Consider the following 22,940-nt stretch of genomic DNA (forward strand, 5'->3'; position numbering starts at 1 on the left):
TTTTCTCTTAGTTTTTCACTCCTGTAACTTATTAAAATAAACATTATAGAAGTTTTCAGGAACTTTCTACCCTCGTTAATAACGTAATCTTTCATTCTGCGTTTAAACTTTTCAGAAATACTTATTAGTTTTCTCAGGATCCGAAAAAAATTAATCCCCATTTGAATAGCATTGCAGCCGAAAATACGTACCCATCCCCTTAAGTGTAGTCCATAATTTCCTATACATTGCAATAATATAATTATAAGGAGTTTCAATTGTAAAATCTAATATTTTTACTATTTTTACTGGCCAAGTAAAAGTAAAAAAAATATTAAAAGGCTACAAGACAATAGCTTCATAACATTATCAAATCTAATATTTATCGATTTGGTCAAATAAAATAAATAAAATAATTCATTGAACTATTTATCTGAAACTTAATTATTTTCTTTGCAGGTACTCAATCGGTCGGTCGGATGCCGACAACGGAGTCCAGTACAGCTGGCTGTGGAAACTGGCCAATATCACGCAAAACCCTTATTCCTACGTGTGGCCCAACGATTCCAGTACACCGGAATTAATAAACGGCCCTTCCAGAAAGACGATGTATGTAACCGCTCTATATTTCACCATGACCTGTATGACATCCGTGGGATTTGGTAACGTTGCTGCGGAAACCGACAACGAGAGAATATTTACAATTTGCATGATGATTATAGCAGGTACGATTTATCTTGAGTAACTATTGTTTGTTGTAGTAATTATTTAAATCTTTAAAATGTAATAACAAAAGTAAATAAAAAGAGAATAGAACATGAATCAATTAAAAAAAAACAATAAAATTCTTTATAAAAGGTATATATTTAAAATTACTAAAAAGCGCTACATCACAGAACTAGTTTTCGATTGGTTGACCGATCATCAGCAGTGCTTACGTGATCTAACATGCTAACCACCAAGATATATTATTACAAAAATATGTGGGTAAAAACCCATTAAAAGTAATCCGTCAAGGAAACATCGATTAAAAATGCATGGATTATGCATGGAAAACTTAAGCATGGATGTTTAAAATATTCCATTTAATACGCCCTAGGTAACATCTGAGATATGATTTGACTTGTTCACATGATGACAGTATGGCAGCACTACTGACTTGCTGCCATACTGTCATCATATGAACTAAAAAGTTGAAAATATGTATTTCCTAAAAAGTATTTTTACGTTATTTTCAATGACGGTATTACCTTTTTAAAAAATTAACATATACAGGGTGAAAGAATTAAAAAAAAAATATGTTTACATAAAAAACCAGGAATAACACAACTTCTGGTAAACCGATTTTTCCGGTTCAAGACCTCGATCTTATACATAAAGAAAACTATATATCTACCAAATTTGGTTGAAATTATACTTTTCGTTCAAATGTTATCTTGCTATTAGTCACATATGTATAGTCGCCATTTTGAATTCTCACCATTTTTGTAAAAGGTAAAATCTGAGATGGCCTTATACCTAAATTTGAACCTTTATATGTGTAGTATAGGTGGTTCAAATTATATGCTTCCACCGTTAAATACACAATAATTCTTATTAGGGGAGTGCAATTAGAACGAAAACGTGCATTGTTTCGGAAAAATTCAAACAAGCTTATATTTTTCTAAAACTTTTTTATTAGTTTATATAGTTGTTAAAGTAAAAAGTTCTACTCGCAGATTTGGCTGCTAATTGTTTATTAACTGTTTAAACAAAAACAATTGTTTTGTATAAATAATTTTAAAAATATTGTTAAATTCATCATTTTACTTTGATCAAATATGTTTCAATTTTGTTTTTGATTATGCTGAATCCGAATATGGCATTGCAATTTGAAAATTTTTATACAGAAGCTCTTATACAGTATGTCGGCGTAGCTAGGAACCACATGGAAAACTTTTTAATTATCAATTTTACGAAAAAAAGTTATTCTTCATAAAATGCTCAGGATATTCAAAAATATAAAACTTATCCATCAGATATCAAATTTTATCAATTTTATACGAGTTATGTCAAAAATATGAATTTCGTTAAAGAGTAAAGTACCTTTATATTCCAGAATATCAAAAAATGATATTATGAAAAGTTGTTTGAAATTTAAAACAATGTTTACATATACAATTACATCATTCTAATCGCAAAAAAAAATTTCAATTTTTTCTCAAATTACGGATAGTCATCATCATTTTATTACAATTATGATTACTATTTTATATCACTTTTACGAAAAAAACTTACTCCTAATGAAAAGATCTCCCTGGTCTAAAATCTAAGATACAACCATCAGATATCAAACTTTTTTAATGTTATACGAGGTATGTAAAAAATATTAATATTTCTTAAGAGTTAAGTGCCTTTATTATTCACAATATTTTAATTAGGAGGATGTAATTGAACACTAAAACAAATTTTTTAATTCTAAACAACTTTTCTTAATAAAAATTTTCGATATTGTGAAATGTAAATGTACTTTACTCGAGTCTAATTCATATTTTTTGACATACCTCGTATCAATAAATTAATTTGATATTTGATGATTGCATCTTAGATTATATACGACGCAGAGTATTTTATAAAGAATAACTTTTTTTCGAACGGATAATAAAAAAGTTATCAATAGGTTCCAAGTTACGCAGACATACTGTATAAGAGCTAAAAAAAATTTTTTTGCTGAACATTTATTATTATTGAAGCCTATTTAAATGTATTTTAGGTAAGTTTTACAGAAAAAAGTATAGATCGCTTTGTAAAAACATTTTTTTAGCTGTTAGTTTTCGGTTTTCGTATTACATTTTTGTTATCCTTCTTAATTTTCTCAAAAAGAAATAGATTACTTTACTTTTAAAGCAAAATAATTAAGTGCATTTTAAAGATTACATCCTAAATTTTAGAAAAGCACTTACTAAAAAACTGTAATAGATCTGTTCAAACTTGAGTAATACCGTCATAAATTGGTGGTAATTCAATAAAACTACAAAGATTTCAAAAATTACATTTTTTGAGACGTCATATCAAACATCATTTATCAAGATTCTTGAAAGGTAAGTTGTGCAAAATTGAGAGTTTTATAAGAAAAATTGTATTAGTTACACATGTTTAAATAATTTTTAAACAAAATTCATGTAAGGCTCACTTTCCCATCACACCGTACTTATGCCCATACATTTTATTTCTTTTTATTAAAACCATGAGATAGCTTAATTATTATTCTTTCATGCTCAATTTGCAAAATTTCATTGGATCCATTAGTTAAAGAATTACATTAAAATAACTCAACCGTGCACTTCGCCGTTTTCTAGTTTACAGTGCGCCAATGTTGGTGAGAAGGGTGACTTTAGCTTTATAAATAAAAAATTATAGAAGGTACAGATTTAATTTTAGAAAATTCTTTATAAAAGTTTTTTTTTGTAAAATTTTCTGAATTTTTCAATGGTTAAGTCAGTTTTTTTCCAAAATTGATATTTTCGGAGTTATTTAAAAAAACATCTACTTTCGTAGTTCATTTGTTTAATATAAAATGAAGCACCCACTTCTCGAGTCGAACTTTTTGACAATATGTTGTCTATTAAACATTTCTTAATGAAATTACAAAAAGTTCTATCTTGTTTGATTTTTTCCGAAGTGAAAATCTATATGCACTCCCCTATATAATACTTGCACAAATCTGCTGCACATAAGTACATGTGAAGATACGTTATAGTCCAAGTAATGAAGCTTAAAATAGGACAAAACCTCGCAATTTTTACAGAATGGATCGATTTACTTGAAAATTTAAGAATAAGTAGTGGATTGTCCAAGGATCAAAATCTATATCATGCCGAAAGGCGCTTTTATCATGGGGGTGGTTGCCACTCCATCTCGGGGGTGGAAATATTTTATTATATTTTAATTGCAAAGGTTGGTAAAAACGTTAATTCTAAGTAAAAAACGTTCTATACATTTTTTTGATAAAATTGATAGTTTTCGATTTATTCGCTATCGAACGTGTTAGTTTTATATCGAAAAAATAAATGTTTTTAATAAGTTTTCTGCTAATAACTCCAAAAGTTTTTGTTTTATCAAAACAACTTTACTTAACAAAAATTTAGTCTTTGAAAAAATAAACAAAACCGTTTCTTTAAATATTCTTTAAAACCAATAGTAATCGAGCTATACTTTATTATATGTTGGCTATTCTTCTTCAAATACTAAATATTGTAGTTTCAAAATCACAAAACGAGAAAACTATGCATTTTTCGAGGACAAATTGTTTAAACTAATTTAAAGCAGTTAAAAATATCTATCTCTAGAAATAAAAGAAAAGTCTCTAGCTCAAAAATTAAGTGACTTATAAAGAAAAGAATATCAGTCCCTATTTTTTTCAGCGAAAAAGTGATCGCATGCAACCCCCTAACACCACCCTAATTAAAATTAGTCATTGGCCTTATTTGGTCTTTTTTATTTATGTATTATTAATAGGTTCTAGAAGTTTGACCGGCTTAGAATGATTAGTTTAAAAAAGAAATGGAGTTAAAACGAATAACGAAGTTTTTGTAGTTTAAAAAAAATGGCCCTTTCTTCAGAATAGCAAGATTAGCATCAGAGATACGAAAAAATGTTTAAATATGAAATTGTAGCTTATTTAGTTAACAAGAACTTCGTTTGCAAAAATTTTTTCTACAATAAAAATTGAGTGAGATATTGACAATTAAAACTTGTAATAACATGTAAAAACCACCTTTACCAAGCCTTTCAAAGTCACCTTTTTTTGCGACTGAGGATTTGAAAAAGATTTAATATTAATAGGCTTATAGACCTTGTGAAACTCTACAAAACTATTTTTACCAAACTTTCTAAGATTAAAAATAAAGAAGTTACGGTTAAAAAATCAATATATTTTTTTGAAGAAAAAAGGAAAAATCCAGTTGGAAGCATAATAATGTAAGTTGGCGGTATTTTTAGTCAATGGCCTTATTCATTTTTATTTATTTATGTATTATTAATAGATTCTAGAAGTTTAACTGGCTTAGAATGATTAGTTTTTAAAAAACTGGAGTTAAAAGCGAATAACGAATTTTTGTAGTTTGGTAAAAAATGCCATTTTCTTCAGAATAGAAAGATTAGCATCAGAGATACGAAAAAATGTTTTAATATAAAATTGTAGGTTATTTAATTCCCAAGATCTTAGTTTGAAAAAAATTTTTCTACAGCAAAAATTGAGTTAATCGTAAATGAGTAGGTATATCGAAAAACATTGATTTTTCCTATACAAAACTAACACTTTTGATAGCAAATAAATCGAAATTATTAATTTTATCAAAAAATGTATAAAATATTTTTTGCTTACAATGAATGTTTTTATCAACTTTTGCGGTCAAAATATAATAAAAAATTTCCACCCCCGAGATGGGGTGGCAACCACCCCCATGGTACAAGCGCCTTTCGGAATTATATTGATTTTGATCCTTGGACTATTCACTACTTATTCTCAAATTTTCAAACAAATCGATCCATTCTGTAAAAATTGCAAGGTGAAAAGCTTCAGTTCCTGGCCTATTATGCTTTTATTCAATTGGAATCTGGAAAACCAAGGCGAAGATAGGAAGGAATGGAAGCTGATTCTGGAACAGGTCAAGACCAACCACAGGACTGTAGGACCACAGGGTTGTAGAGCCAATGATGATGATGAATTAACATAACTAATAAGTTCAAAATATTTCCTAAAATTATTTTTACGCTATTTATGTGGTACAAATTATATGCTTCTATCATTAATTGCACAATTGTTTCACATATCGGCTGCACTAACGGAAATCATTCTTGAGCAGACAAAACTTAGACCTAGCCTCGACAAAAACTAGATTCCTAAAAATTTAAATAAAATTATCAAGCCTACAATTTCCACTTAGCGGGCGATTGTATCTCGCTTCACGAATTTTGTCAATGTAAATAAACACATTCATTTTAATAGCAACATTTCTCCATGCAAGTAAATGGTTGGATTTTGTTTATTCTAATCGAAGTGACACTACAGTGTTTTCCTCCGAAGTTATTCGGATGTTTATGACAAACTACCGTTTTGTAAGAATATTTATTTGTAAGGCGCATATTAAAACCTTATAAACAAAGGCCATAAATGTGAAAAATAATATTATATATATTAAAATGTCAAGTATATGCATTTATAGACCAAGCAGCAAAGTAAATGAAGCACTCCTAACAAAGCATGAATTAAAAAAAGCCTGTTGAGCTCTCGATCAATAAAACGAGAAATAGAGTGCATAATAATTATATTTAGAATCTAAGCTTGCAAAGTTAAAATTCAACTTATTTACATTTATGTTGCTTTCATAATCATTTCTACGACTGCTCGTATTGATCTTCCTTCGTGTATTAACCTTGAATTTTAAAATACACCACATAAAATATCTTCGTCTTTCATACTTCAATAACAAAAAGTACCTCGAGTTATACCGCTTGCTTTATTCAGCCGTTCGTGACTGACGATATACATTTTCCCAAATATCTACAGTATCTTGCACACCTTTCGTAATCCTGCAAAAAGATCGTTAATCATTCTTTCGCTGTTATAAATGGCTGGCGAAGTTTATACAAAATTAATAACATAAATAGACGGGTATTTGCGTTGTTATTAAATTATTTCATTTTCGTCTTCCTTGTTGAAAAGAAAGGAACTTTATCCATGATATTATTATTGGACTATGAGATTATTTAGCAGCGTAAAAAAAACTGGTAGAATGAGGATTAGTAGTAGGTGAAAAATCATTTTTCTGAACGAAATTTTATTTTGCAAACAAAATGATAGATCTAAATCAAATCGACCGTTCGTTGCAAGGTGAAAATTTCATCTTAAAGGAAAATGTGACTCTCGAACTTCGAGTAACACGGGAAATGGTGGCATATATTTTTTAGATCTCTTTTGTGGATAGTACAGGGAAATAAGCAACATAAAATTCTGTTAGGGACTGTGACAAATCCACGTATTTGAATTTTTTTTTTAGTTCTGTATCTGTATCTGTAGAGAAGGGGGAGGAGTTGAAACAAAAAAGACGATGGACTACCCCAGCTAGTTGAAATAATATTCGAAAATATTACCTTAATCATCAAAGATAGCCATCGCTACACCCTTAGCTTAGCTCAGTCTCTCATGGTGTGTGTTCGTCTTGCCTAATCTTGGATATGAAATATGAAAATTCAGAATGAAAGCAAACAAAACAGTATTTTTAACTAATCATGTTTATTGTTCGATAACGATATAATAAAAATATGTAGTCTAAGTCTAGACGATTTGGTTGCAGTTTTCAGTCTTGTAGTGATGCATCGCCGGCGGCGGCAATGTTCTTCATTCTCCCGAAAGGAGAAAAGTAGATCTTATCTAAAAACTATAAGATAAAGACACATATCAATCATCAAGAAGAAGAACCAAAAATTTGCCACGTCTGCCATTATTTCAAGAAATAATCACAAATAGTAGCAGATGACAAAGAATAAATAAAATGGAATTAAGTTTGAACATTACTTAGTTAAAATTTGATTACTAAACGTGCATATATGTAAATTAAAAAGATATAGGTATTTAAAACAAAAATATCATAACACATGCTTCAAGATGGGAGGTTAGGTTAGATATAAAAAATATTAGAAGAAATTATTATCAAAAGCTGTATGAAAAACTCACCCCAAGAGAATATTAAGTGCTGATGGAAAATAAAAAATGTAATATTCGAATTACATGCCTATTTAAGAAATAATTCTTCCCCTCCATTTTCAGTTTGTCAGCGGGTAGGGATGAAGTGTCACTTTCATGACAGTGCTACGTAGGCAATGGCAGGTATGTTCCCTATTAAGACAGATACTCATAGAGTAAGAATATACGGGGTACGTTCAGTATAATGATTTAGATTTTAGATTAAAAGAGATATAGTAAATAGAAGATAATAGAAGAGGATAATAAAAGAGGGCTCCAAACAAGTTTTTAACGAAAAAACAAGTTAAAACGAATAGAAGATAATTATTATTGAAATATTAAAGAAAATAGAATAAAATAATTATTTAAAAATAAAATATCAAAGATGCGACGTTTTTAACGTTACAGAGTCTCAAGTCACACAGCACTTAGGCCACAATTGATCCATTGTCCATTGTGCGTCCTCACAGGGGTTGTCGTCCTGAGCTCATTGTCCATACTGCCATTTTCAGGAAGATATGGGCAAATCACCTGGGGACATCTCCCCTATGTCGGCAGATGTACGCCAAGGTAGGCCTCTGGAGATTCACCTAGAACATGCTCGACAGTTTCGTCATCTCGTTCAACTTCCTGCACAAAGGTACGTCTACTAGCCCCAGTGTTTGGAGGTGTTTGCTTAGTTGACAATGGCCAGTTAGAAAACCAATGGTCAAGCGTAGGTTGTACCTAGTCACTCTCAAGTACTTTCGGATGCTGGATTCCCAAGGTTCCTTAGTGTTTCATTGGCAAGTCTACATTCTGGCTTTTCTTCCCATATCTTCGCGGTTTGGGTAATGGGAGCAACATTTGGCAATTTCCGTGATTTTTGTAGTTGACCAGCCAAATAGATCACCGGTACTAAGAATCTTAAACCTGCTGTCTTCCTAGCTACCTGGTCTGCAATGAGGTTGCATTTATTTCCATTGTGCCCTTTAACCCACCTTAGGATGATGTTCATACCATCTGAAGCTTGGGCTAGTGACTCATGACATTCTATTTCTAGCCCTGCTATGACACGTGGTTTGTTCAGGGTTAGTAGCGCTTGTTTGTTCTCTGTGCAGTTTATTATGGTTTTAATGCGTATTTGCCACGTTGGACTCCCTATATTGCCTTGATTCGATTTTGTGGGGTTTGTCGAAGACAAATGTGGATTTAATTGAGTCGCCTCCATGGCTTGCACGTAGCAGGGGTAGTGCCTCCAGCTCACCCCACCAGAAACGACATGTCAATAATTGTCCCTTTCCGACATCACGGTTTGCACCCACAGAGCGCAATCTCATCATCGCCATCAGTGCCACCTCTTTGATATAAATGTCTAGAGGGGTGATGCCAATGAGCAACTCCATTGCAACAGTTCGTGACGTTTTCATGGCACCTGTTATATTTCAGCAAGTCATCCGCTAAATAAGGTTTATTTTGTCGCCTGTAGCACTTTTGGTACCAAAGCAATAGCTATGTAAGTTAGAATTGACCTAATGACCGTAGTATCTATCTAGGCGATCACCTTGGCGAAAGACCTTAGGTGCGTCCAACCGTTCGCCGACAGTGTTCAAAAGCAATATATTATACTCTTTTAGTTCTACTATCTAAGTGAGAGTTCCATGTTAACTATCAGTCAAGGGTAATATCAAGGTATTCAACCGCTTCGGATAAGTTTAGACTGCAGTTTAAAATCCTTGGGAGTATTAAGCATGTGCTCCTTCCTTTTCTGGTGAAGAGGACTATATCTCCATTTATTGGATACAGAAGTAAAAACTTCGTTTGTACAATAGTATAAAAAGTTTATTAAAAAACTATTAAAACATATCATATTCAGTGCGTTCTGCTTAGTAGATGAAACTAGCAATCTTAAACATCGAGAAATATGATTTACATGTTAATAATGTCATAATTGTAGCGACTCCAAGTCGATGTTAAAGGATTATAATAGTTAAGAGTGCTCAAAGGGCAACATGGTTCCCTGCTCGATAAGAACGTGTGGTTCTTGTCAGTTCAATGGACACATACCAACCTTGCCAGTGCAAAGAAAGAAAATAGAAGCACAAGGAAACCGAAATAATAAGACATGAAATTCACTTACACCACTTAGCAATAAATTCAAGAGCATCAACTACATTATTAAAAAAATATTGTAGAGAGCCCAAACAGGGATTTTTGCAGTTATTTGAGCGCACCAGATTATCATATTATATTGACTATAATTCGACAAAGTAAGACATGAACAATTAATGCATGTTCTGGAATCAAGGAAGCTGGACTACAATGACCTCAGGATTATATCGAATTTATACTATAAGCAACGAGCAAAAGTACGTGTTAACGATCAGCTGTCGGAGGAAATTGAAATCAGACGTGGAGTGAGACAGGGATGCGTGTTGTCGCCGGTTCTTTTTAATGCCTACTCGGAAGAGATCTTGAAAAAAGCTCTGGATGGTGAAACAGCTGGAATAAAGGTAAATGAAGTTCCCATTAACAACATTAGATATGCGGATGACACTGTCATCTTAGCTGAAAATATTGGGGATCTTCAGAGGCTGGTGACCAGAATAGCAGAGTTTGGAGAAGAATACGGGCTAACAATGAATGTCAAGAAGACAAAGTTTATGAGAATATCGAAAACTCAAAGAAATAACGAAAATCTCGTCATCAACGGATCCAATATCGAACGAGTCGATCAATATGCATACCTTGGAACAATGATCAACTCCACAGGAGATTACTTACAGGAAATCAAAATCAGGATAGAAAAGGCTAGAGCAAATTTTAACAAAATGAGGAAAGTGCTCTGCACAAGAGATTTGAAGTTGGAGCTAAGAGTTAGGTTGGCTAGGTGCTACGTTTTCTCGACTCTGTTTTATGGAATGGAAGCTTGGACCTTGAATGCTGCATCAATGAAAGAAATAGAATCACTCGAGCTGTGGGTGTACAGAAGAATTCTGAAAATATCGTGGACAGAACACGTTACAAACAAAGAGGTTCTGAGAAGGATTAATAAATAAATGGAAATCCTAAATACCATCAAAACAAGAAAATTGGAATATCTCGGACATATTACACGTGGAGAGAGATACAGCTTGCTCCAATTGATTATGCAGGGAAAGATTCAAGGAAAGAGAAGCATAGGGCGACGCAGAATATCGTGGCTGCGCAACATGTACATCAAATGAACTTTTCAGAGCAGCCATCTCTAAAATACGAATAGCTATGATGATTGCCGACCTCCGCCGCGTAGATGGCACTTAAAGAAGAAGATTATCATATGGGATTATCATATGGGAAAACCTGGTACCCTGCAGATGTACCTCTACCAGATATTGGCTTTTAACATAGTGAAGTTCGTTACGGGGGGCCCAAAAAAGTCTTTCCTTAAAAATACTTGAAATGGTCAGATTAGGATAAGTTAAGTTAAGTATGTGCAAAAGAGTGTATATTTCAAAAATCTGATGATTTGAGTGGGGTGTAAGGAACTGGGTGAGTCAAAAACATTCACAAAAAAAAAGCGAATATTTCGCGAAATGAACGTCAGATCGAAAAACTAAAAAATACGTCTTCAATATTTTTCAAAAACCTATCGAATGGTACTCAACATGACCCCCTCCCACGGAGGGTGGGGGGTAAATTTAAAATTTTAAATACATACAAACCCCGCGATATTTCGCAAAATAAACATCAGATCGAAAAACTGCAAAATACACTTTCAAAATGTTTTTGAAAAATCTATCGATTAGTATCAAACACGACACCCCAGGGAGGTGAGTGGGGGGTTATTTTAAAATCTTAAATGGTACTCCCAAATTTTTACTGCAGATTTTTTTGCAGATTACTATACGAAAATTGAGCAACTTTTATTCGAGACATTTTTTCGAGTTATCGATAGATGGCGCTATAATCTGAATACACGATTGTTGGAAATGAAAAATTTAATTAAAAAGTGGAAATTCCCCACTAAAATGGAAGATTTTACTTAACTTTTTTTGGTTTTAGGACCTAATAATCATTACCAGTATGCTTTGGCATACTTTGCTCCCCTACCTTTATGAAAAAACATTTTATAAAAAAATTGCACTTGCTTTAAGGGTTGGTTAGTATATTTTATGTGGTTGATATTTCTTTCTTATGATAACAATTTAAATAGCCCCGATCATTCCAATACTGACTGATATTAATTTGTTTCAGCGCTTTTGTATGCAACAATATTCGGTCACGTGACTACTATAATTCAACAAATGACATCAGCTACCGCCAAATATCACGATATGCTAAACAATGTAAGGGAGTTCATGAAACTTCACGAAGTTCCCAAAGCTCTTTCAGAGCGAGTGATGGATTATGTAGTATCAACGTGGGCCATGACGAAAGGCTTGGACCAGGACAAAGTAAGTGTCAGATACTTTGCTGTTTGTTTTGTTTAATACTTTATTATACCTGTGATTTATAACCTTCAGGGTCATGCAAAATTCAAGAGACCATGATCTTTGCTCGGAAAGTGGAAAATTGGATTTTAAATAAAATACTAAAAAGTATATTACATTTTGATGAATTAATGATCATATTGTTTTTGCGGTGAATTAATAAAACTTTCATATTTTTGTTTAAAACAGATATGTATAATGTATACAGGGTAAGGCAGATAAAAGTACTATTAGAAATATACCGAGAACTAAAGGCAACAGAATGATGAAAATTGGAATAAGGGGGTTTTGAAGAGTGAATCTATTCAATGAAAATATTTTCATCTATTTGATACTTCCGATTATGCCGAAAGTTGCCTACAACTTCGTTTTTTTTTTAAATGGACACCCTGTATATTTTTACATTTTAGGTTTTGTAATATTATACAGGGTAGGTTAAAAGATAATTACGTTTTTTCTGAATTTCGTAGCAATATTCACACCCTGTAGAAATGTATTAGTTTGACATCGAAAATTCTATTTATGTTTAACTGGTTTTTAATATATGTAGTCTACTATTGTTAGTAATTGTTAGTATAGCTAATTTTTTAATTTTAGTATACAGGGTTGGTAGAAACTCGAAATGAGTCTTTTCTGAGTTTTCTTAAATGGAACACCCTGTATTTTAGTATTGTAATGAAAAGAAATTTTATGGTACCGTTTTATTTCTTAAGCATTCCCTATACCTAACTGCTTTAGTTTGTGAGTTATTGGTGATTTAAGCCAAATATTAACTACAACAAAAAATACGTGAAATTTTATTAGGTTGGCCGTGAAAATATTCAATCACAAATATTTTTTCGAAAATAAATACATATTAATCTAGACTGATCCTTAAAATTAGCAATAATGGTTGATTTATCAAAATACCTACGTAGTTAAAATTGTTGGTTCGATTAACAATTAGACACAAATTAAAGCATTTAGGTATAGGGAATGCTTAAGAAATAAAAAAGCGCCATCAAATATCATTTCACTACAATACTAAAATACAGGGTTTTCCATTTAAGAAAACTCAGAAAATACTCGCTCCAAGTTTCGACCAACCCTGTATACTAAAATTAAAAAATTGGCTATACTGACAATTCTTAACAATAGTAGACTATACTTAAAATAATTTGAACATAAATAATGTTTTTGATGTCAAAGTACTACAATTCTAAAGGGTGTGAATATGGCTAAGAAATTAAGAAAAAACGTAATTATCTTTTAAACTACCCTGTATAATATTACAAAACCTCATATTTTACTAAAGTAGACATCTGGGAGAATCCCAAAATGTAAATAATACAGGGAGTAATTTAAAAAAAAGAATGTGTGTGTACTTTGTACGCACGTAAGAAGTTATACTTCTATTATAATATATAATCTAATTTCATATTATGATTTTAACGAAATAAATATACCTATCTACTTTAAACAGCTTTTTGTATTGTATTTAAATATTAAACTAAATTTAGAAACAACAAAAAAATAGAACAAGAAAATACCAAAATTAAAAAAAAAAGATATGACTTTGTCCGGACTTGAACAGGGACCTCTCGATCCCTAGGCGAATGCTCTACCGATCAGCTACCACCGTTTTTGAAATCAGTCGATCATTTCTCGGACATAATTACAATCACGGTGACAGATACATTAATTGAAAATAAACATTTTCAATAATACTTATTAGCAGGAAGACAAATCCACAGACATAAAAATTATAATAAATATATTTACTAAAAACACTAATACTTAATATATTCTTTTCACTCACACCTTATTTGAGCTACATAACTTAAAAGATGTAGCGACTAATACCATACTGTCGATGTGCGTATGCGCCAGAGAATGTAAAAATTCACCCTCGTGCCTAAAGAAGTATATTTTCAAAAACCGAAGTTATAAGCAACTTCCGGTATAACCGGAAGTAGCAAATGGGTGAAAATATTTTCATTAAATAGACCACTCTTCAAAACCCCTTCATTTCAATTTTCATGATTCTGTTGCCTGTAGTTCTCGATATATTTCTAATAGGCCCTTTATCTGCCTCACCCTATATACTTTTACTCCAAAAGCATATCATTTAGGACCTTAAATATAATACTTCCAACTACATATCTACTATTTAAGGCCAATGCTCTACTCTGAAAATAACAATATATACAATTTAAGAGACAGTTTTTCTGCCTTACGTGAGTAGCTGTCATTTTTGCTGGTCCCAAGCTCAGATAAAGAAAGAGGGCTAGCGGAAATCCAGCAATCTGCCGTTGTAAAAAACATATCCTCCTCTTGGTCTTCAACCTTCTACCTTTATGTATGCTGGGTTTACTTATTTTAATAGCCTCTCTTTTACATGAATCTCTTTCAGAACTGACAGAATGGTTCTATGTTCAGTCCAGAACACGCGCAGAATTCTTCTGTAGGCCCACATATTCAAGGATTCGATCTTACTTATATCAATTAGTTTAGACTCCATCTTTCAGCTGCGTATGTAACAACGGAATAAATAGAGGCATAGACTAACCTTAGCTTAGCATTATTTGTTATTGTTCAGTCTTCCCATATTTTAGTTAATTTGACTGTTGTGGTTTGGACCACTGCTAGTCTATGCTTGATTTCTAACGACTAATTACCTTTGTTGGTTTTTCTTCTTCTTCTTCTTCGTCTAGCCATTCACGTCCACATCTGAACATAAGCCTCTTCAAGTCTTTCTTTCCATTGTTTTTTGTTGTACGCTACTTGTAGCCAATTTTTCCCGGCAGTTCGTTTCAGATCATCTGTCCATCTCATAGGAGGTCTGCCTCTGGGTCTTTTGTGTTCATATGGTCTCCAGGTTAGAATTGTTCTGTGCCATTTGTTAAGATCGCTCCTAGCTACATGTCCAGCGTATTCCCATTTCAATTTTAGTGATTTTTGTACCACATCGGTGACTTTGGTTTTATGTCTTATCCATGTGTTTGTTTTTCTGTCCTTAAGTGATGTGCCAAGCATTGCTCTTTCCATCGCGTGTTGAGTGACTCTGAGTATGTTCATATCCTTTTTTGTGATTGTCCATGTTAGTGCCCCATATGTTAATATCGGAATAATGCATGCATCAAAAACTTTAGATCTAAGATGTAGTTGAATTTTCTGATTTCTGAGTATATAGTTCAGTTTGCCGAATGCTGCCCCTGCTAACTTTCTTCTTCTTTTTAGTTCTTCCGTTTGAAATTCCCTATTTAGTATTATTTTTTGTCCTAAGTATATATATTCTTCAACTTGTTCTATAACTTTGTTGTTTATTATTGTCATCGTTTCTTCGGAGTGCATGACTTTTGTTTTGTTTAAATTCATTTTCAGTCCTATTTTAGAAGATTCTGTGTGTAGTTCTGAAAGCATGGTTTGCAGTTCTTGTAAGTCAGTAGCTATCAGGATCAGGATTATGTCATCCGCAAATCGTAGATTACTGAGGTAGCGACCATTGATGTTTATTCCCTTATATTTCCAATTTAGATTTTTAAAAACGTCCTCCAAAACTAAGGTGAACAGTTTGGGTGATAGAGTCTCTCCCTGTTTGACTCCCCTGTTTAATGGTACAGGATTCGTGTATTCATTTTCATTTAGGTAGTATGTAGCTGTAGCTTGGTTCATAGTTTATTTTATTAAGTTAATATATCTGCCGTCTATTCTACAATTTTACATTGCGTTTATTACGGCCGTGTGTTCTGTAGTGTCCAACCTTTGTTGGTTATCAACCAAATTATACAAATCTTTCTACTACTTCGAACTTGATCACTTGCTTACAGGCATGTGCAGTAGACTATTATTTATCCTGTGTACGATCATTATTTTTATTCTCTGTGTTCTCTGGTTTGTATATAAAGTCCTAATTCTTTGAAGACCCACCTCAGTCATTCAGCGAGGGTAATAATTTCGACTTCATTCGGTGCTAATATAAGTGTGTCATCTGCGTTTCACAGATGAGACAGGTCACTGATTGTTCTTCCTCCTATAGTGATTCCTACATTCCATTCTACATCGTACTATATTCATCATATGGGTATTGAGAATATATTTTGTATACAAATGGCCTTAGTAATGGTGTTAGCCGTTGTGCAATCTACGCAACAAAGTAACATTGGTATATTATATTCCCTCGATTATCTGTTAGCTATCTGGTGTCCAATATCTGCTCAGGTGTTCCTTTTTCTGGTACGAATCCGCATAGTTTTTCGGCTATCTCAGGAAGTAGAAAGTTTTTTAGACGTTCATTGATTACCGTATGTAGTAGGATTTTGCTTGCATGATGAATAAGGGAAATAGTTCTGTAATTGCTGCATATGATTAATGATGCTTTTTGATGGATACGGACAAATGTTTATTCGCTTACTCATCACACCATTCATCTGTCGTCCATATCATTGCACACATATCCACTAATATATATACGTCAATCTCACCCTTTGATTTTAAAGTTTCCGCACAGATTGTTTTGTTTCAAAGTTGATTGAAAGCCTTTTCTACTTCTGCTCGTAAAACTATTGGTTGTGCCTCTCTGATTGTATGTTTCTTATGTTCTAAGAGTGATGCGTGATTAGTGACCTTTTGAAGTGTCTTTGTATAATTCTGAGCAGTTATTTTTCCAGATCTTTGCAATGTCCTCTATGTCCGTTTTTACTTCTCCATTCATAGTGGTTAGCATGTTGCTCTGGTTTTTGATGCACTTTATTTATATGGCTGTTTTTATTCCTGATGCAAATATAATTTATTTTCCTCCTTAGCTTGTGTATTGTTTTCTGTTTTTCTGGTGTATTGTAGCATATCCTTACTTTCTTCAACTAATATATCCACTTTAAATAATTATATTGCTCTATATAACTTTGTATAGAGATCGACAACTAGTACAAAAATTTAATCCATATGCGGTTTTGAACCATAACGGAGTAGAACGTTATGTATATCTGTAGTACAAACGTTTTACATACTAAAGAGAAACAGAAATAACGCTACTCTCATATTATCCGGGGTATTAAGTGACTAGGTTCAACATTTACTCTACACTTATTACATTTTAGACAACTCGCTAGAGCTAAAGTTAATTTTTAACAGGGAAAATTGTGAAGTAGCTAACGTTGTTTGTAGAATTAGCTTAATTTAGTGCTGGTGTGCTGGAAAAGGTCCGTCTATGTAATTCCATTTTAAAATTGTGTGTTTAAAAAAAAGATAATATTTTTCTTTTAAATTCTGTTATTTAAATGTAGTGGAGTCACTACCACTCCCACTCTGACTGCTTGGAGCCTATTTTTTGCGTATTTAGTTATGACGTCGGGTATATTATATAAACCAGACATATAAAGATTTTGTCAGGACACTTGACCAGCCAGGTTTCAAATAGATTTTTTGGGTACTATATACGTAATACATTATAAATACAAAATTGCCCGTCACAGTTCGGACGAGAATTCGGTGAGACTAGGTGTTGATTACCTCAAACATAAAAATTAACCGTCTACGGAACTAGTAGGGGAGTGCAATTAGAACGAAAAGATACAATGTTTCGGAAAAAATCAAACAAGGTTATATTTTTCTAAAACTTTTTTTGTTAGTTTATAAATATGTTAAAGTAAAAAGTTCTACTCACAAATTTCGCCGCTAATTGTTTATTAATTGTTTAAACAATAACAATTTTTTTGTATAAATAATGTTAAGAATATGGGTGAATTCAACATTTTATTTTGATAGAAAATGTTTTTAATTTAGTTTTGATTATGCTGAACCCGAATCTGACATTAAAATTTGCAAATTCAAAATGGCGGATTCAAAATGGCGGATTTTTTTCTAAAAATCCTTAAAAAGTAGTTGTAAAATCTGAATTTTTTTTATAAAACGTGTTTGTTTACATATATGTGGGTATTTTTGAGAGGTTGCTGAACCTGAATCAATTTTTAATTATAAATTATAAAATAGCAGATCCAAAATGGCGGATAACTTAAAAAATAGTTGTAAAATCATAATTTCTTTACAAAATGTATTTATTTCTACATATATATTTATTTTTGAGAGCTTTGATAAACCTAACTTAAATGTTAACATTATAAACTATAAAATGGCGGATCCAAAATGCGGATTTTCTAAAAAGAACATAAAAAAGAACATTTTTCTAAAACATTTATTGTCTTTATTTTTAACAGGTTGTTGAATCTGAATTAAAGATTAAAAATTTAAATTGAAAATGGCGGATCCAAAATGGCGGATATTTAAATGAAAAACAAGTAGAATACAATGAGACAAATATGGAATTTCATTCTTAAAAAAAGATAAACAAATAATTTTCACAATAATATTAAAAATTAAGATGTACTAGAAAGAATATTTAAAAAAAACAAATTTTCGATTAGAAGGATATAATTACATACTGGAACATAGTTTTTAATTACAAACAACTTTCCTTTATAAAATTTTTTGATATTGTGAAATATAAAGGTACTTTACTCTTGAGCGAAATTCATATTTTTTGACATACCTCGTACAAAATTAACAAAATTTGATATTTGATGGTTTCATCTTATGTTATATATGATACAGAGTATTTTATAAAGAATAACTTTTTTTCGTAAAACTAATATTAAAAAAGTTATCAATAGGTTCCAAGTTACGCAGACATACTGTATGAGCTAAAAAAAATTTTTTTTGTTGAACATTTATTATTGTTGAAGCTTATTATTAAATGTATTTTAGGTAAGTTTTACAGAAAAAAGTTTTGATCACTCTGTATATACATTTTTTCAGCTGGTAATTTTCGATTTTTGTATTACATTTTTGTCATCTTTCTTAGTTTTCTCAAAAAGAAATTGTTTATTTCATTTTTAAACTAAAATAATTTAGTGTTTTTTAAAGATTTCATACCAAGCTTTAAAAAAATAGCAAAAAAATTGTATTATATTTATTCAAACTTGAGTAATACCGTCTTAAAATGGTGGGAATTTTGTAAAACTACGAAGTTTTCAAAAATTAAATTTTTTGAGACATCGTATTATTTGAATTAAATTTTTGAGATTTTTTTTGAACAAAACGTCGTTTAGTAAGATGATTAAGAGGTAAATTGTGCAAATTTGAGAGTTTTATAAGTAAAATTGTATTAGTTACACATTTTTAAATCATTTTTAAACAAAATTCATGTAAGGCTCAATTTCCGCCCACACGGTACTTATGTCCATACATTTTATTTCTTTTTATTACAACCATAAGATAGCTTATTTCATCTTCTTTCATGTCCAATTTGTAAAATTTCTTTTGATCAATTAGTTAAAGAATTACATTAAAAAATCTCAACCGTGCACTTCTTTCAACGCTAGTTTACAGTGCGCCAATGTGTGTGAGAAGGGTGACTTTAGCGTTATAAATAAACAATTACAGAAGCTAGAGATTTAGTTTTAGAAAAATCTTTATATAAGGTTTTTTTTGTAAAATTTTCTGAACTTTTCAATGGTCATGTCAGTTTTTTTCAAAAAATTATATTTTCGGAGTTATTTAAAAAAACATCTAACTTCGCTGTTCATTTGTTTAATAAAAAATGAAGCACCCACTTCTCGAGTAGAACTTTTTGATATGTTGTTTATTAAACATTTCTTAATGAAATTACAAAAAGTTTTATCTTGTTTGATTTTTTCCGAAGTGAAAATCTAAATGCACTCCCCTATAGGCCGATTTCTAAATTAGTTAATATAACATTTTGCCACGACTTCAAACGCACATAAATTGTATTCTTTTCGTTTTTTATTACCCTATTAAACAAAATTACTTTGAATTGCTCATAAGTAATAAGGGTCAAAATGGCAGTTTCCTCGTTTAAATCTTACAGGTAAAAACAGGATATTTTTTTAGTTTATTAAATCTCAACTACAAGGTAAATGACACTGGGCCAATTTTGTTACATAAATTTTACATTACATTATCGTTTCCAGTAGAGAGAAAAATAGAAAAGAAACATAAAGTTTTAAAATATAGAATTATTGTTTCTCGAAGAAAGTCAAGAGGGTAATTAAATATCTTATTAAAATTTTGAGTATTCAACTTTTAGTAGATGACCAAAGGTTTAAAATGGCAGTTTCTGAATTTTGGTTTGATCATTTGTTGCTTCGGAAATTGCAAAGTAAGACTAAAATTTCGAAAATCATAGATTTGCTACTTTTGCGAAAATAAATTTAAGGCTATGGGTACATAATTCGCAAATATTTTACGTGTATCCCTACTTTTTCTGTCTTTACACGGCAAATTACGTATAGTAAAATTCACACTGTTATGGATATGCAAACATTACTAGAATGTCATTCTACTTGAAAATGTCATCATTAATTTAAAGAGATGGGTTTTGAATGTTCTTGGATAACTGCTATTTTTATAATTGCAAATTATTAATTCAGTTAATAAATGTGATAATTTTTTCACTAACTATGTATTCAGTGATTGTAATAATTTATTTGTACAACAAAGACTAATACTCAATCGAGAAAAGAGGAAAAGTGTTAAAGTGATTTTTTTAATAATATATTGTTATGGAACGCTTACAATTTTGATCACAGAATATATTTTTCTTTATCCTGATGTATTCTCTGCTTGGATCTTCCACAAATAATAAACAATAAATAGTCCAGAAAGCCACTGCGCATCCGCTAGGAAAAATATTCTAATTCGGATTTTTTGCACAATCTTACTCAAAAAGGACTCCTTTTAACAAATTTGCATGTTGCCAGGACCAAAAGGTGGTCAAAAATTTTTTAAACGTTTTTTTTTTTGTTTTTTTCCTAAGATTATTATTTTTGCATGGAAAAAAGTTTTTTTAGGTTTTTTGGATCATTCCAAACAGAAAAGGTCTTTAGTGACTTTTCTCTAAAAATGATAGTTTTTGACATATAAGCGATTAAAAATTGAAAAATTGCGAAATCGGCCATTTTTAACCCTCAAAAACTATGTGAAAAACTGAAAATTTGAATGTTGCCAAGGTCAGTAGATATTTTTTAAACATCGATTGATGAAATCCCGAAGAGTTTTTGCAATACAATATTCAAAACTCCTTTGCTTTTTAATTGCTAATCAAGCTTGCGCGACACTATATTCCACCGACAGTATGGTGCAAATGAAAGGAATAAATTCGTTATTTCGTAAACTGGCGACTTTAAGGAAAAATCCCGAAACAGGTCGATTTTTATTTTTAAGTTATGATATTGTGGCATATATGGTATACTAGTGACGTCATCTGTCTGGGCGTGATGACGTAATCGATGATTTTTTTAAATGAGAATAGGGGTCGTGTGGTAGCTCATTTGAAAGGTTCTTCAATTCTCTAGTCAGTAATGTAAACATTTACATAATTATTCATACAGGGTGTGCTTCTACTTCTTTTTTTGTCAAATAATTTAATTTAATAAAAGTTTTTTGGACACCCTGTATAAATATTGATGTAAATGTTTATATTACTGAATAGAGAATTGAAGAACCTTTCAAATGAACTAGCACACGACCCCTATTCTTATTTAAAAAAAATCATCGATTACGTCATCACGTCCAGATGGATGACGTCACTAGTATACCATAAATGCCACAATATCACAACTTAAAAATAAAAATCGACCAGTTTCGGGATTTTTTCTTAAAGTCGCCAGTTTACGAAATAACGAATTTATTCCTTTCATTTGCACCATACTGTCGGTGGAAAATATTGTCGCGCACACTTGATTAGCAATTAAAAAACAAAGGAGTTTTGAATATTGTATTGCAAAAAACTCTTCGGGATTTCATCAATCGATGTTTAAAGAATATCTACCTACCTTGGCAACATTCAAATTTTCAGTTTTTCACATAGTTTTTGAGGGTTAAAAATGGCCGATTTCGCAATTTTTTAATTTTTAATCGCTTATATGTCAAAAACTATCACTTTTAGAGAAAAGTCACTGAAGATCTTTTCTATTTGGAATGATCCAAAAAACCTAAAAAAACTTTTTTCCATGTAAAAAAAATAATTTTAGGATAAAAACAAAAAAAAACGTTTAAAAAATTTTTGACCACCTTTTGGTCCTGGCAACATGCAAATTTGTTAAAAGGAGTCCTTTTTGAGTAAGATTGTGCAAAAAATCCGAATTAGAATATTTTTCCTAGCGGATGCGCAGTGGCTTTCTGGACTAAAATAAATTCTTATTAAGTTCACGTCTTAAATCAATTATTTATCAAATACACTATATGTATATCAATAATATTTAATCAATAACTCAACATATTCCCGATGCAATGACAAATATTTAAAATTGTCACTGATTGTCAGTGTCTGACTGACAATATATGCTGACAATATTATATTCGGCTGAGTGCGTTGTAAGACAAAGATAGATTTGGAAAATATTACCACGGCATTGTGTTCATTTTTTTCGAATCCTGAAAAACCAATAAATATTTTTGAAAAATTTAAACGCAGAATGAAAGACTAAACTATTACCGACGGCCGAAAGTCCCTTAGAATAAATTAAGAGTTTATTTTGAATGATATATTTGAAATTAAAAATCACACTAAATTTTTTCTTAGCTTTTCACCCATGTAACTTATTAAAATACACATTATAGAAGTTCTCAGGGACTTTTGGCCCTCGCTAATAACGTAATCTTTCATTCTGCGTTTAAATTTTTCAAAAATACTTATTAGTTTTCTCAGGATTCGAAAAAAATGAATCCCCATTTGAATAGCATTGCAGCCGAAAATACGTACCGATCCTCTTAAGACTTTGACATTG

The 22,940-nt window shown here is 31.3% G+C and overlaps 1 protein-coding gene across 1 annotated transcript in view; it reads left to right on the forward strand.

Moving 5' to 3' along the window:
- Positions 1-22,940, forward strand: part of LOC114324956 (potassium voltage-gated channel protein eag) — a 198,331-nt gene that overhangs the window by 94,074 nt on the left and 81,317 nt on the right. The window contains exons 3-4 of the mRNA XM_028272911.2: positions 439-704; positions 11,921-12,120. Coding sequence (XP_028128712.2) covers positions 439-704; positions 11,921-12,120 — 466 coding nt within the window. The remainder of the gene's footprint in view (positions 1-438; positions 705-11,920; positions 12,121-22,940) is intronic.

The sequence above is a fragment of the Diabrotica virgifera genome, chromosome 5 (genome assembly GCF_917563875.1).
Source record: "Diabrotica virgifera virgifera chromosome 5, PGI_DIABVI_V3a".
Taxonomy (NCBI): Eukaryota; Metazoa; Arthropoda; class Insecta; order Coleoptera; family Chrysomelidae; genus Diabrotica; species Diabrotica virgifera.